General features: G+C 41.8%; 1 protein-coding gene across 3 annotated transcripts in view; it reads right to left on the reverse strand.

Annotated features, from left to right (window-relative positions):
- Positions 1–16,621, reverse strand: part of LOC109883374 (paraspeckle component 1-like) — a 35,864-nt gene that overhangs the window by 9,259 nt on the left and 9,984 nt on the right. The window contains exons 7-9 of one of the 3 annotated variants that reach the window (XM_031792774.1): positions 14,073–14,130; positions 11,479–11,633; positions 10,106–10,869 (exon numbers count right to left, since the gene is read on the reverse strand). The exons of 1 other annotated variant lie outside the window; for it this stretch is intronic. In XM_031792774.1, the coding sequence (XP_031648634.1) occupies positions 10,648–10,869; positions 11,479–11,633; positions 14,073–14,130 (435 nt within the window). In that variant the 3' untranslated portion in view covers positions 10,106–10,647. Of the gene's footprint in view, positions 1–10,105; positions 10,870–11,478; positions 11,634–14,072; positions 14,131–16,621 lie in introns of those variants that run through there. One more of the 3 variants, XR_004203471.1, reaches the window with a different exon arrangement.

A 16,621-nucleotide genomic window follows, 5' to 3' on the forward strand; every position in this document is an offset into this window, starting at 1 on the left:
ATTGATAAGCTTATAATATTGTCATCCATCAGACAATTCTTGATTTATTCTTGTCTTTACATATACTAAATAATGTGTGAATTTTTGGGGGATTTAGAATGGACCATTATCATGCATGTGTATCAAAACAGGGGCAGCAGGAAAAAAATACATGTCATCTATGCACTTAAATAACGAATGGAGGACGCTTTTCCCTGTGGTTTATTTAATTCCAGCCAGGTACACTATACTGCTGTTGTAAAGAGAAGCAATGTGCTTAATATTAGGAAAGTTGAGAAATAAATATAGTAGGCCTAGCCTATAGAAAGCTGATCCTCCGCTTTTTATTAGCGGCCATCACTCTGTTTTGTCACTCAATTGCATAGCCTATAGCAAGGTTGCGCAACATGAGCGAATGGGCTTTCATGGGTGTTTTATTAGATTGGAATACATTTGCATTGATGTCAGAGTGATTAGAGGGACAATAGAGTGCGGAGTACAAGGCAGTTAGCACATTTGGTAGGCTACTAATGACCAGCAGCACTATCAGAGCTTGGAGAAGCCTAATTACTTTGACTAAATGGAATTTGACTGCCTTCATGACTCGTGACCACGGTTCACCACAACAGCCCTAGCCTAGGCTACTATTGATTGCGAAGATGGAGGCCTTTTTCATTGACGTAAAATTAAAGTTAGAGGATTTTGATTAGGATCTCCATTAGCAACAAAGTATAGTATAGTGAAATTATTATTTTCGTACGGATTATAATTTGTTTTAGTATTGTATATTATTATAGTGTTTTGTTTCTTTGCCGAGACATTTTTGTTGGCTAAATTATGTTTGAACTGTCTTTTTTATTGTGTGGGCCTACAAAAGGCACCCCACCATTGTTGGTAATTACTGCAATATAAGCCTGTTCAAAACTTTAAAACACAACATGCAACAATTCCAAAGACTTGAGTTACAGTTCATATAAGGAAATCAGTCAATTTAAATGAATTCATTAGGCCCTTATTTTATTTGACCTTTAACTAGGCAAGTCAGTTAAGAACAAATTCTTATTTTCAATGACGGCCTAGGAGCAGTGGGTTAACTGCCTGTTCAGGGGCAGAACAACAGATTTGTACCTTGTCAGCTCAGGGATTTGAACTTGCAACCTTCCGGTTACTAGTCCAATGCTCTAACCACTATGCTACCCAGCCACCCCATCCTTGGATTTCACATGACTGGGAATACAGGTATGCATCGATTGGTCACAGATACCTTTTAAAAAATTATGTAGGGGAGTGGTTCAGAAAACCAGTCAGGTGTGACCACCATTTGCCTCATGCAGCGTGACATCTCCTTTGCATAGAGTTGATCAGGCCGTTGATTGTGGCTGTGGAATGTTGTCCCACGTCTCTTCAATGGCTGTGCAAAGTTGCTGGTTATTGGCCGGAACTGGAACCGACTGTCGTACACGTTGATCCGGACTTCCAGAGCATCCCAAACATGCTCAATATGTGACACGTCTGGTAGGTCTGAAGGTCACTTTAGAATTGGGACATTTACAGCTTCCAGGAAATGTGTACATATCCTTGCGACATAGAGTGTGCATTATCATTCTGAAACATGAGGTGATTGCGGCGGATGAATGGCACGACAATGGGCCACAGGATCTCGTCACGGTATCTCTGTGGATGCAAATTGCTATAGATGAAATGCAATTGTGTTCATTGTCCATAGCTTATGCCTGCCCATACCATAACCCCACCGGCACCATGGGTTACTCTGTTCACAACATTGACATCAGCATACTGCTCACCCACACGACGTCATGCTGTCTGCCACCTGTCCAGTACAGTTGAAACCGGGATTCATCCGTGAAGAGCACACTTTTCCAGCGTGCCAGTGGCCATCGAAGGTGAGCATTTGACACAAGTCGGTTACGATACCGAACTGCAGTCAGGTCAAGACCCTGGTGAGGATGACGAGCATTCAGATGAGCTTGTGCAGACAGTTTGTTCAGAAATTCTTCGGTTGTGCAAACACACACTTTTATTGGCTATCTGGGTGGCTGGTCTCAGACGATCCTGCAGTTGAAGAAGCTGGATGTGGAGGTCCTGGGCTGGCGTGGTCACACGTGGTCTGCGGTTGTGAGGCCGGTTGGACGTACTACCAAATTCTCTAAAACGGAGGCCTCATATGGTAGAGAAATGAACATTCAATTCTCTGGCAACAGCTCTGATGGACATTCCTGCAGTCAGCATGACATAAGACTTCTGGAAGAAAACCTGATGGAGTCTGCAAAAGACCTGAGACTGGGACGGAGATTTGTCTTCCAACAAGACAATGATCCAAAACATAAAGCAAAATCTACAATGGAATGGTTCAAAAATAAACATATCCAGGTGTTAGAATGGCCAAGTCAAAGTCCAGACCTGAATCCAATCGAGAATCTGTGGAAAGAACTGAAAACTGCTGTTCACAAATGCTCTCCATCCAACCTCACTGAGCTCGAGCTGTTTTGCAAGGAGGAATGGGAAAAAATGTCAGTCTCTCGATGTGCAAAACTGATAGAGACATACCGCAAGCGACTTACAGCTGTAATCGCAGCAAAAGGTGGCGCTACAAAGTATTAACTTAAGGGGGCTGAATAATTTTGCACGCCCAAGTTTTCAGTTTTTGATTTGTTAAAAAAGTTTGAAATATCCAATAAATGTCGTTCCACTTCATGATTGTGTCCCACTTGTTGTTGATTCTTCACAAAAAAATACAGTTTTATATCTTTATGTTTGAAGCCTGAAATGTGGCAAAAGGTCGCAAAGTTCAAGTCCCCGTGATATGCAACTGTTCAGGGAAGTCCGGAACCAATACACGCAGTCAGTCAGGAAAGCTAAGGCCAGCTTCTTCAGGCAGAAGTTTGCATCCTGTAGCTCCAACTCCAAAAAGTTCTGGGACACTGTGAAGTCCATGGAGAACAAGAGCACCTCCTCCCAGCTGCCCACTGCACTGAGGCTAGGTAACACGGTCACCACTGATAAATCCATGATTATCGAAAACTTCAATAAGCATTTCTCAACGGCTGGCCATGCCTTCCGCCTGGCTACTTCAACCTCGGCCAACAGCTCCGCCCCCCCCGCAGCTCCTCGCCCAAGCCTCTCCAGGTTCTCCTTTACCCAAATCCAGATAGCAGATGTTCTGAAAGAGCTGCAAAACCTGGACCCGTACAAATCAGCTGGGCTTGACAATCTGGACCCTCTATTTCTGAAACTATCTGCCACCATTGTCGCAACCCCTATTACCAGCCTGTTCAACCTCTCTTTCATCTCGTCTGAGATCCCCAAGGATTGGAAAGCTGCCGCAGTCATCCCCCTCTTCAAAGGGGGAGACACCCTGGACCCAAACTGTTACAGACCTATATCCATCCTGCCCTGCCTATCTAAGGTCTTCGAAAGCCAAGTCAACAAACAGGTCACTGACCATCTCGAATCCCACCGTACCTTCTCCGCTGTGCAATCTGGTTTCCGAGCCGGTCATGGGTGCACCTCAGCCACACTCAAGGTACTAAACGACATCATAACCGCCATCGATAAAAGACAGTACTGTGCAGCCGTCTTCATCGACCTCGCCAAGGCTTTCGACTCTGTCAATCACCATATTCTTATCGGCAGACTCAGTAGCCTCGGTTTTTCGGATGACTGCCTTGCCTGGTTCACCAATTACTTTGCAGACAGAGTTCAGTGTGTCAAATCGGAGGGCATGCTGTCCGGTCCTCTGGCAGTCTCTATGGGGGTGCCACAGGGTTCAATTCTCGGGCCGACTCTTTTCTCTGTGTATATCAATGATGTTGCTCTTGCTGCGGGCGATTCCCTGATCCACCTCTACGCAGACGACACCATTCTATATACTTTCGGCCCGTCTCTGGACACTGTGCTATCTAACCTCCAAACAAGCTTCAATGCCATACAACACTCCTTCCGTGGCCTCCAACTGCTCTTAAACGCTAGTAAGACCAAATGCATGCTTTTCAACCGGTCGCTGCCTGCACCTGCATGCCCGACTAGCATCACCACCCTGGATGGTTCCGACCTAGAATATGTGGACGTCTATAAGTACCTAGGTGTCTGGCTAGACCGCAAACTCTCCTTCCAGACTCATATCAAACATCTCCAATCGAAAATCAAATCAAGAGTCGGCTTTCTATTCCGCAACAAAGCCTCCTTCACTCAAGCCGCCAAGCTTACCCTAGTAAAACTGACTATCCTACCGATCCTCGACTTCGGCGATGTCATCTACAAAATGGCTTCCAACACTCTACTCAGCAAACTGGATGCAGTCTATCACAGTGCCATCCGTTTTGTCACTAAAGCACCTTATACTACCCACCACTGCAACTTGTATGCTCTAGTCGGCTGGCCCTCGCTACATATTCGTCGCCAGACCCACTGGCTCCAGGTCATCTACAAGTCTATGCTAGGTAAAGCTCCGCCTTATCTCAGCTCACTGGTCACGATGGCAACACCCATCCGTAGCACGCGCTCCAGCAGGTGTATCTCACTGATCATCCCTAAAGCCAACACCTCATTTGGCCGCCTTTCGTTCCAGTACTCTGCTGCCTGTGACTGGAACGAATTGCAAAAATCGCTGAAGTTGGAGACTTTTATCTCCCTCACCAACTTCAAACATCAGCTATCTGAGCAGCTAACCGATCGCTGCAGCTGTACATAGTCTATTGGTAAATAGCCCACCCTTTTCACCTACCTCATCCCCGTACTGTTTCTATTTATTTACTTTTCTGCTCTTCTGCACACCAATATCTCTACCTGTACATGACCATCTGATCTTTTATCACTCCAGTGTTAATCTGCAAAATTGTAATTATTTGCCTACCTCCTCATGCCTTTTGCACACATTGTATATAGACCCCCCCTTCGTTTTCTACTGTGTTATTGACTTGTTAATTGTTTACTCCATGTGTAACTCTTTGTTGTATGCTCACACTGCTATGCTTTATCTTGGCCAGGTTGCAGTTGCAAATGAGAACTTGTTCTCAACTAGCCTACCTGGTTAAATAAAGGTGAAATAAAAAAATAAAATAAAAAAGGGGGCCGAATACTTTCGCAAGGCACTGTATAACATTACACACACACAGTGGGGAGAACAAGTATTTGATAACCTGAAAAATCGGGAGTGTTTCCTACTTACAAAGCATGTAGAGGTCTGTAATATTTTATCATAGGTACACTTCAACTGTGAGAGACGGAATCTAAAACAAATATCCAGAAAATCACATTGTATGATTTTTAAGTAATTAATTAGCATTTTATTGCATGACATAAGTATTTGATCACCTACCAACCAGTAAGAATTCCAGCTCTCACAGACCTGTTAGTTTTTCTTTAAGAAGCCCTCCTGTTCTCCACTCATTACCTGTATTAACTGCACCTGTTTGAAATCGTTACCTGTATAAAAGACACCTGTCCACACACTCAACACTTCAAACAGACTCCAACCTCTCCACAATGGCCAAGACCAGAGAGCTGTGTAAGGACATCAGGACTAAATTGTAGACCTGCACAAGGCTGGGATGGGCTACAGGACAATAGGCAAGCAGCTTGGTGAGAAGAACAACTGTTGGCGCAATTATTAGAAAATGGAAGAAGTTCAAGATGACGGTCAATCACCCTCAGTCTGGGGCTCCATGCAAGATCTCACCTCGTGGGGCATCAATGACCCATTGAGGAAGGTGAGGGATCAGCCCAGAACTACACGGCAGGACCTGGTCAATGACCTGAAGAGAGCTGGGACCACAGTCTCAAAGAAAACTATTAGTAACATACTACGCCGTCATGGATTAAAATCCTGCAGCGCACGTAAGGTCCCCCTGCTCAAGCCAGCGCATGTCCAGGCCCGTCTTAAGTTTGCAAATGACCATCTGGATGAACCAGAGGAGGAATGGGAGAAGGTCATGTGGTCTGACGAGACAAAAATATAGCTTTTTGGTCTAAACTCCACTCGCTGTGTTTGGAGGAGGAAGAAGGATGAGTACCCCAAGAACACCATCCCAACCGTGAAGCATGGAGGTGGAAACATCATTCTTTGGGGATGCTTTTCTGCAAAGGGGACAGGACGACTGCACTGTATTAAGGGGAGGATGGATGGGGCAATGTATCGCGAGATCTTGGCCAACAACCTCCTTCCCTCAGTAAGAGCATTGAAGATGGGTCGTGGCTGGGTCTTCGAGCATGACAACGACCCGAAACACACAGCCAGGGCAACTAAGGTGTGGCGCCGTAAGAAGCATCTCCAGGTCCTGGAGTTGCCTAGCCAGTCTCCAGACCTGAACCCAATAGAAAATCTTTGGAGGGAGCTGAAAGTCTGTGTTGCCCAGCAACAGCCCCAAAACATCACTGCTCTAGAGGAGATCTGCATGGAGGAATGGGCCAAAATACCAGCAACAGTGTGTGAAAACCTTGTGAAGACTTACAGAAAACGTTTGACCTCTGCCATTGCCAACAAAGGGTATATAACAAAGTATTGAGATAAACTTTTGTTATTGACCAAATACTTATTTTCCACCATAATTGGCAAATAAATTCATTAAAAATCCTATAATGTGATTTTCTGGATTTTTTTTCTCATTTTGTCTGTCATAGTTGAAGTGTACCTATGATGAAAATTACAGGCCTCATCTTTTTAAGTGGGAGAACTTGCACAATTGGTGGCTGACTAAATACTTTTTTGCCCCACTGTATGTCATGCAATAAAATGCTAATGAATTACTTAAAAATCATACAATGTGAGATTTAGATTCCGTCTCTCACAGTTGAAGTGTACCTATGATAAAAAATTAGACCTCTACATGCTTTGTAAGTAGGAAAACCTGCAAAATCGGCAGTGTATCAAATACTTGTTCTCCCCACTGTATATATACTAAAAGCTCCATTGTTAGATTGTTTTAACTACTCCTATAGAAATGGTAGTCTGTCAGGTACTCAGCAGGAAGGTCTGATTTCACCAATTACTAAAACAAGACCCAGATGGCAAATATAAAGATTCAGTTTTTTTTAGACTGTAGGCCCCTTAAACTTAAATGTTGTGATGCAAAAATACTAGCGAAATGCATAGCACTCAGAATTAAAGAGGTTTTACCAGGTATTGCTCAGCCTGATCAGGCAGGTTTATTTTTACATGGACGATACATTGGAGATAATATACGACAACTACTAGAAATAATAGAACATCATGAAATATCTAAGAAACCAGGCCTGGTATTTATAGCAGATTTTGAAAAGGCCTTTGATGAAGACCTGATTTTTAAAATTTCGGTGACTCTCTTATAAAATGGGTAAAAGTAATGTATAGTAACACCAGGTGTAAAATAGTAAATAGCGGCTACTTACGAGAGTTTTGAATTGCCAAGAGAAGTTAAACAAGGGTGTTCGCTGTCACCATATCTATTCATTATGGCCATCAAAATGCTAGCTATTAAAATCAGATCCAATAACAACATTAGGGGATTATAAATCCAATGCTTAAAAACAAAGGTGCCCATGTATGCCGATGACTCAAGTTTTATATTAAGTCCGCAAGCTACATTTTTCTGGACTAAAACCTAATTGTGTACAATATTACATATTGGATTTTCAAAAATGCAACTTTTACATTACCCTGCAGTTTACCTATAAAATTGGCTGACGGTGAAGTTGACATACTTGGTATTCATATGACAAAAGATATGAGCCCTACACAATGACTTTCAATAGAAAACTTGTAAAAAAATAGACAAGATCCTGCAACCATGGAGAGGAAAATACCTGTCTATTTATGGAAAAATTGCCATGATTAACTCCGTTTACTCACTTACGGTGCTGTCTACTCCTGATGATTTGTTTTTCAAATCATATGAGCAAAAAATATTTTGCTTTATCTAGGACGCTAAACCAGACAAAATAACGCATATAATTAATAGGGTGGGTTGAGATTATTAAATATAAAATCTCTAAACCACTCTAAAAGCTTCACCTGTTCAAAAGTTTTACTTGAACCCTAAAAATGGTTCTGAAGTAGATTAAGAAAATCTCATCCAATATTTAAAAAGCCTTTTTGCAGATGGCCATGTCTCATTTTCAATTAATTGAAAATTACACTTTTTTTTCTTTCTAAATCTCTCTTTTTCAAACAAGCATTGCAGAGCTGACTACAATTTCATCCCCCTGAAAATATGTAATATTTGTTCTAACCAATATTATGGCTGAACTAAAAATGTGCTGGTTGTCAAAATACCTGTATTTATGGGAAAATTGTATTTTGTTCTTAAAGTATATTGTAAATTGGAATGGTAGTTGTGTCTTTCACGGAGTTATCAGAATTGTACAAGAAGGTCTGCTCAATCCAAGAGTACAAGCAACTGCTTACAGCGTTACCCCAAAAACGGAGAAGGCGGGTGGCAGCGGGAGGTGGTAGGGAACTTATCTGTCTGCCCAATATAAAAACTGGCAGAAGAATAAAAACAGAACAAATAGGAAAGTATACCAGTTTCATTTGAGGACCAGGATGTTGACAACTGTGCCATACAGATTGCAAAATAGTTGGGAAGACATTTTTTGATATACCGATTCCATGGTACAGGGTGTTTAAGTTGATTTTTAAAACAACGCAAGATTCAAGACTTCAAGCTTGTCAGCAAAAATCATTATACAGAATTCTTGCCACCAACAAAACGTTGAATATTTGGGGCAAAAAAATCATTGAAGCTCTGCAGATTTTGTTGTGAGGATACAGAATCAATAGACAATTTATTTCGATATTGCCCTCAGGAAGCCCGTTTCTGGTCTCAGGTTCAGGAATGGCTGAAAATACACATTGATCTGGGTCCCTGTTTTTGGCCTTATGGGAGATCTGTTGACGTGCCCTTGAGCAGGGCGTTGACCCTGTGTCATCCTGAATGGGAGTCTGTTGGATGACTGGTGTGGTGTAGTTGTTGAGCGGCTTCACTGAAAGTATATTGTATGTTTTGGATATTCAATAAAAATAAATAAATTTGAGGAAGGCCCTTTCCTGTTTCAGCATGACAATGCCCCTGTGCATGAAGCGAGGTCCATACATAAATGGTTTGTCGAGATCGATGTGAAGAACTTGACAGGCCTGCAGAGCCCTGACCTCAACCCCATCAAACACCTTGGGATGAATTGGAACGCCGACTGCGAGCCAGGCCTAATCGCCCAATATCAGTGACCCACCTCACAAATGCTCATGGCTGAATGGATGCAAGTCCCCACAGCAATGTTCCAAAATCTAGTGGAAAGCCTTCCTAGAAGCTGTTATGGTAACAAAGGGGGACCAACTCCATATTAAATGCCCATGATTTTGGAATGAGATGTTCGATGAGGTGTCCACATACTTGGCATGTAGTGTAGTTACAGCTCCACCTGAATATACTTACCTGAAATATAATGCAAATGTTGTTACACAAAGACTTTCCTCACACATGCTCGCACACAACACTCACTCAAGACAAGCACATGATTCTTCACACACACGGCAACACAAATTCTCTTGCTCGAGTACAGAGGTAAGTGCACGAGTATGGGATATTCAAATGTCATGTTAATTAACATGATATTACAAAAGTTTGTCTATAATGTTGAGTTAATTAAAATACAAGAAACTTTAAATATACAGAAAAAGAATGAGAAATTACTAATAAAATGTTGAGTTGCCTATTGGTTCAAATTAAACTCCAGTGTATTGATCAGAGTATCCGATATGGGTATTCTGCCTGCTTGAGGATCAATACACCCAATAGTGTTGTACCGATACCAGTATCGCAATAATACGATACAAGATTTTCCTTGGCAAAAAAGAAACACGAAGCAGGCTAAAAACTCGATGGTCCTTTAAAACCTAGCTTTGTAAAATATTGTGTGCTATAGCTAAACAAATGTGACTCTGGGTGACAACATAAGGCTGTGTATGTTTTACACGGACATCATTTTGGCTCTCTGGTCTGAAAAATTAAGAGATTAGTTTGAGTTCACAATACTTGAAACAAGGATGAGGGTGAGAAAATCTAAAAATATCTAGGTTGGCTACAAAATATATATATTTTTTTTTACTTCAATCAACTTAGTATTCACAAAATGGCATTTCACAGTTTTATTGCAGTTAGTCAAACAACTACTACAGGATGCAATGTACCGGAAATACATTCCATGGACGGGAGGAAATCAAAGTAAGCTAACCATTGCAGAGGCAATGCAGGTCTTCACTTATTGTTACTAGGAACTACTGAAAACAACAATAACAGGAGGATAGGATACTGATAGCAAAAAGCAAGAAAAGACACCATACAGAAGTTTATAAGCCATCTACAGACCTGACTACATCAAGATACATCGCAGTTGATATTGGCCTTTGGTGGCCAACATTGAAGATTTGTGTTTTTGCATCAACATTGGGCCTGGCTTGTGATATAATTATATATATATATTTTTTTTTCCCTCAGTCAACATTCGGGACACATGAAGAAGCTGAGGGAAATAATCAGCCCAAATTAAAAGAACAAAAACAAAACATTTGACGAGAAAAGAAATCAGTTATTTTACATAATGAGAAAGGAAAAGCAAGAGATCCAAATATTGAGCCTTGGGGTACACCGTTGAAAAAATGTAAACATAACACAATCAGTATCTGCGACGTTTGTTGTTAGGCCCTTCATAGTTTCCCACAACAGGGATTCCCCTCCCGAAGCCTGCTGGCCCCCCCACTGCAGGTCCAGGCCCTGCCCCCATAAGCCCTGCCCCCACTGCCTGTTGCTGCTGAGGGGACTCGACACCTGGACGGCCACTCATAGGGGACGAACCAATCTGATTAGGAGCCCCCTGGGGGAACCTATCGTTGCGCAGCTACAATATAAAGGGATAGGGTTGGTGGAGATATTATGAGAAGTCCAGATGCAGAAGAATCAGATGGGAGGGATATTCAATAACAATGTTCGTTTTGGCGAGGCAATGAGAAGGCGTTCCGAACGTCAAAGTAGGCAAGCAGAGGAGTTCCGGGCAGAGTCAGAAGAGGGAGAGAGGAATCAGTCCATTAGTTATGGGTGCAGAGCTGATATAAGCTATGAGAATCCCTTTCCTAACCTCATGATGTGAACAGTGAAGTCAGGGGAGTAAATGTTATTATTAACCTCAATTTGCTAATCACCACCACGGGATACTATGATATCACGATTAAAGATATCACAATGGTAGGGGAAAAGATGCCAGAAAAGACCAGCTGGATGAGATATCTGTACCATAAACTATTAAAATCAAAGTCACTGGCAAAACACCTTGGAATGTAATATCCATAAGCAGCATCTAAATAGCCTCTGGCATCTCCTCTCACCACTGGTTAAAACAATACACTGCAGTTTCTATTCAACACCAAGGGTTGAGCAGGTTAAGGAGAGCGAGTTATTGAGAGAAATTGAAAAGAGGTTGAGTAAGCGCCCATCTTAGCGCATACATTACCATGGCTCCATTGTCTGGCATCATGTTTGGTGCGCCCATGTTTGGAGTTCCCTCGGGGCCCATGGCTCCGGCCCTTCCGCTCATGCCTATGCCCATCATTTGAGGGGGTCCCTGGTTTACACTGGCCCCGGCAACAGAGGCGGGGTTAAACCCATCTACACGCAAAACAACGTAGCATCGTTTGGTCACACTGGAAGTAAACCCCACCCATCACACCCCGTGTGCACTGTTTGTTGTTGTAGAGTGGTGTAAAAATCTCTCAGGGCTGACAGAGCTAGCTAACGTTGGTTGTTGGTCACACAAGCAATGCCAATTATGTAGGTGTCAAATTTTTGTTTCCTAGTTTGATAGGGAAAAATAAGTCAATATTGAGCCCGATGGTACACAATTGAAAACATATCAAATTTTGTTCGTCTGTGGTGAGATATCCATATCGATATATTCACTGAACCAAAAATTAAATGCAACATGTAAAATGTTGGTCCCATGTTACATGAGCTGGGGGCCTGATGAATTTTTCAATTGACTGATTTCCTTCTATGAACTGTAACTCAGTTAAATATTTGAAATTTTAGCATGTTACATTTATTTTTTGTTTAGTGTATATATATATATATAAAACCCTTTTAATAACATACATCATTTGTTGATGATTTCATATGGCAGGTTAACAGTCTACAGCACCTGTAATCATTAGGCTATGACTTAAAATTGGTCAAGTTGTATTAATATATAAGCTGAACAACCAAAAACCAACATTAGCAGATAGATGCCTACAACAGACTATTTACAGGTCATTGGGAACAGGAGCAGTGTATCATACCATTCAATCAACAGAGCAAGAGTTCCATTACAGTAAAATAGCAATGTGGGACAAGCTGTGAGAGGCCCTCAGATAGTCTGGATGAATTTCCGATTTCAGGCGAAAGAACGCCATCACCCAGTTCTGCTTCTAGGTTAAAAACCGTGACTGCACATCACCGTTGCCAGATACTCAACCCCGGACCCAAATCCCCATTCACAGCCATATGACACAGGTCTTTGAGAACACTGTCCAATCATCAGTAGGATGACAAGTCATTTAATAAATACATTTTTTTTATTAAGAAGATAGAAAATGTTGCATCAACTACCAATGGAAACACGAGTAAAGAGTTCACTTTCTAGGTACTAAATGAGACAGCTGTATTAGTTATGAATTGACCCCACCCACCCACACTGCTGGAAATGAAAAGATGATCAACTATTTCCTAGATGGTATATGTACACAGAAATGATACTGCAAACCCCCCCCCAAATAAAAAAAATCCACCATCTCATTGAACAACGCACGCCATTATGTTTGTAAGTAGTAAACATACACACACATCAAATGTAAATACAAACAAAGGGATAGGTTTATTCTCAGCTTGTAGATAAGAACGTTTACCAAGTGTTGGGACTGGTGGCTACTGCTGATACAAAATGTTTGCTAAAAACACTCAAGCTAGAAATGTTTATTCAGTTTGGGCCTCATCTATTGTTCGAATCAGGTAACCTTCCACATGTGTGGCACATTAAATAAGTAGGTCTGTAGAACGGGCAAAAGTGAAGTTACATAAAACATTAAGGACTAAAGAAAACAATGGTTTCCTTCAACCAGTTGACTAAATAAATGACCTGATAACGAAAAGATCATAAGTAGTGAAGTCATCATGTAAAATTCACACTAAAAAAAGGTAAATGTGACTTTCTACGAATTGATGTACTCAGTTTCGCCACACAAATCAGGGGTAAAAACTAAAGAAATACCATGACTGAAATTTAAGTCAATTTCAGTTCGACTGCAAAACTCCTTTTTCATGAAAATAGAAAAGGCATGGCCATCATTTCTTGTCAGGAAAGAGGATAGTTTTGTACATGTATTAAAACTGAGTTACACCATTTAGTCATACATATCTATATATATACTGAAATAATCGTGGAGGGGTTAAAGTTATCGCTCACTGCAAAGTGATCGATAACTTTAACCCCTCCACGATTATTTCAGTCTCACAATCCCCCAAAACACACTTACACCCTAGTCACTCTCACTCACATATCTAATCAGTGACACAAAAACATAATTAGCATGTTCTCGGACTACGGCACATGAGCATATTTCCCCCAGTAGTATTAGTACTTCAGTACACACAGTATGTAGGTGATGTGCAGCCCCGGGTTACAATGATGAAGTGGTGAAGGAGCCACCATGAGCCTCACACAGCCCATCCCGTTCAGAGCCTCACAATATATCTTTAGCCCTGCTCCGAGCCCTTTAATGTCTGCCGACCTGAAGGAACTAGCCAGGTGCACACAATATGGCGGAGGCTCCACCTAGCCTTCTTAGGGGGAACTTCTGCCTTATGGCGGGGGCGGCAAAACTCCAGTAACCTTCCTCAAATTCCCAGGCTTTCCAGTCCCTGGGAATTGAGAAAGTTACCAGAATTTCACAAACCTAGCCATATGGCCAACACCTTCCCAGTTCCTTTAGATCTGTAGACACCGAAAGGGGGAGGGGGTAGTTTATGGTTGTTTATGGACCAGTCAGTGCTGAGTCATCGTTATGACCCTACCTCCCATATTAATGGCTCCACGAGGGCCCAGTTCACCCATTCTCATTTCCTGTTCTCTCTGGAAGAAGTGAAGAAGAGTGGTGCACCCGTAAACCTTGTGGACAATAACTACTAGGACCATTAGGACATGTGTAGGATGATTCCTCACACATCACAACACTCACACAGATATACAGTGGGGCAAAAAAGTATTTAGTCAGCCACCAATTGCGCAAGTTCTCCCACTTAAAAAGATAAGAGAGGCCTGTAATTTTAATCATAGGTACACTTCAACTATGACAGACAAAATGAGAAGAAAAAAATTCCAGAAAATCACATTGTAGGATTGTTAATTAATTGATTTGCAAATGATGGTGGAAAATAAGTATTTGGTCACCTAGAAACAAGCAAGATTTCTGTCTCTCAAAGACCTGTAACTTCTTCTTTAAGAGGCTCCTCTGTCCTCCACTTGTTACATGTATTAACGGCACCTGTTTGAACTTGTTATCAGTATAAAAGACACCTGTCCACAACCTCAAACAGTCACACTCCAAACTCCACTATGGCCAAGACCAAAGAGCTGTCAAAGGACACCAGAAACAAAATTGTAGAACTGCACCAGGCTGGGAAGACTGAATCTGCAATAGGGAAGCAGCTTGGTTTAAAGAAATCAACTGTGGGAGCAATTATTAGGAAATGGAAGACATACAAGACCACTGATAATCTCCCTTGATCTGGGGCTCCACGCAAGACCTCACCCCGTGGGGTCAAAATGATCACAAGAACGGTGAGCAAAAATCTGAGACCAAAGTAACAAAGCCTACCATCAGTAACACACTACGCTAGGGACTCAAATCATGCAGTGCCAGACGTGTCCCCCTGCTTAAGCCAGTACATGTCCAGGCCCATCTGAAGTTTGCTAGAGAGCATTTGGATGATCCAGAAGAAGATTGGGAGAATGTCATATGGTCAGATGAAACCAAAATAGAACTTTTTGGTAAAAACTCAACTTGTCGTGTTTGGAGGACAAAGAATGCTGAGTTGCATCCAAAGAACACCATACCTACTGTGAAGCATGGGGTGGAAACATCATGCTTTGGGGCTGTTTTTCTGCAAAGGGACCAGGACGACTGATCCGTGTAAAGGAAAGAATGAATGGGGGCATGTATCGTGAGATTTTGAGAGAAAACCTCCTTCCATCAGCAAGGGCATTGAAGATGAAACGTGGCTGGGTCTTTCAGCATGACAATGATCCCAAACACACTGCCCGGGCAACGAAGGAGTGGCTTTGTAAGAAGCATTTCAAGGTCCTGGAGTGGCCTAGCCAGTCTCCAGATCTCAACCCCATAGAAAATCTTTGGAGGGAGTTGAAAGTCCGTTGTGCCCAGCAACAGCCCCAAAACATCACTGCTCTAGAGGAGATCTGCATGGAGGAATGGGCCAAAATACCAGCAAGTGTGTGAAAACCTTGTGAAGACTTACAGAAAACGTTTGACCTCTGTCATTGCCAACAAAGGGTATATAACAAAGTATTGAGATAAACTTTTGTTATTGACCAAATACTTATTTTCCACCATAATTTGCAAATAAACTCATTAAAAATCCAACAATGTGATTTTCTGGAATTTTTTCTCTCTCATTTTGTCTGTCATAGTTGAAGTGTACCCATGATGAAAATTACAGGCCTCTCTCATCTTTTTAAAGTGGGAGAACTTGCACAATTGGTGGCTGACTAAATACTTTTTTGCCTCACTGTATAAGCAACAGCCAGGGAATAAGGTTAATAATGTTCTCCCAACTGTGATAGAAAAAGTCCTGAAGGAGGAGTTACAAAAGCTGTGTGTGGAATGATACTGTATTGGATATGTAAGAATTTAGTGAGAGGAGCACATACGGAATGATAATCTGAGTTCCTAGGTTTGCTTAACAAGTTACCTATGTGTCCAGTATGGATTCTCAAGGTCCATCTAAAAAGGCCAATATCGGTCTGTATGCGATGAGCATATAACTTAATGTGGGCCAAGCCAAAATATAACATGGATTTAGTCCAAAGTTGATCAAACACTGAAGTGACCTTGTTGTGGTCATTTCAGCCTAATAGAGGAATAAGGGTTACTGATAAATATGCAAGAGAAAAGATAGAGAAGTAGATAAATCCCCAAATCCCCTCCACACATTGATGTTCAGACAACCTAAACATTAGTACACACAAATATATATGTACGCTACACAAACGCACAAATGAAGCTGTACACATTATCAACACTGACCTCCCCTCACACACACACTCACATAAAATGTATTATCCTAAAGGACATGCAATAAACATGCCCCCACTCGCTCTCTCTCTCACACACACCTGTAAGTACACAACATTATCACTCAACTCAACCCCCCCCCCCCCCCCCAAAAAAACACTCGCACAGACACAAATAATATGCAAGTACACTCAACATCCTCCTAACTCGCTCACTCACACCATCATACAAATATGATACACATACAGTATAGTCCTGTGTGCTACGTTATAGTGTGAAAGTCAGACGCGTTACAGATAGAAAAGCATTGTT

Source organism: Oncorhynchus kisutch, linkage group LG16 (assembly GCF_002021735.2).
Source record: "Oncorhynchus kisutch isolate 150728-3 linkage group LG16, Okis_V2, whole genome shotgun sequence".
Classification (NCBI taxonomy): domain Eukaryota; kingdom Metazoa; phylum Chordata; class Actinopteri; order Salmoniformes; family Salmonidae; genus Oncorhynchus; species Oncorhynchus kisutch.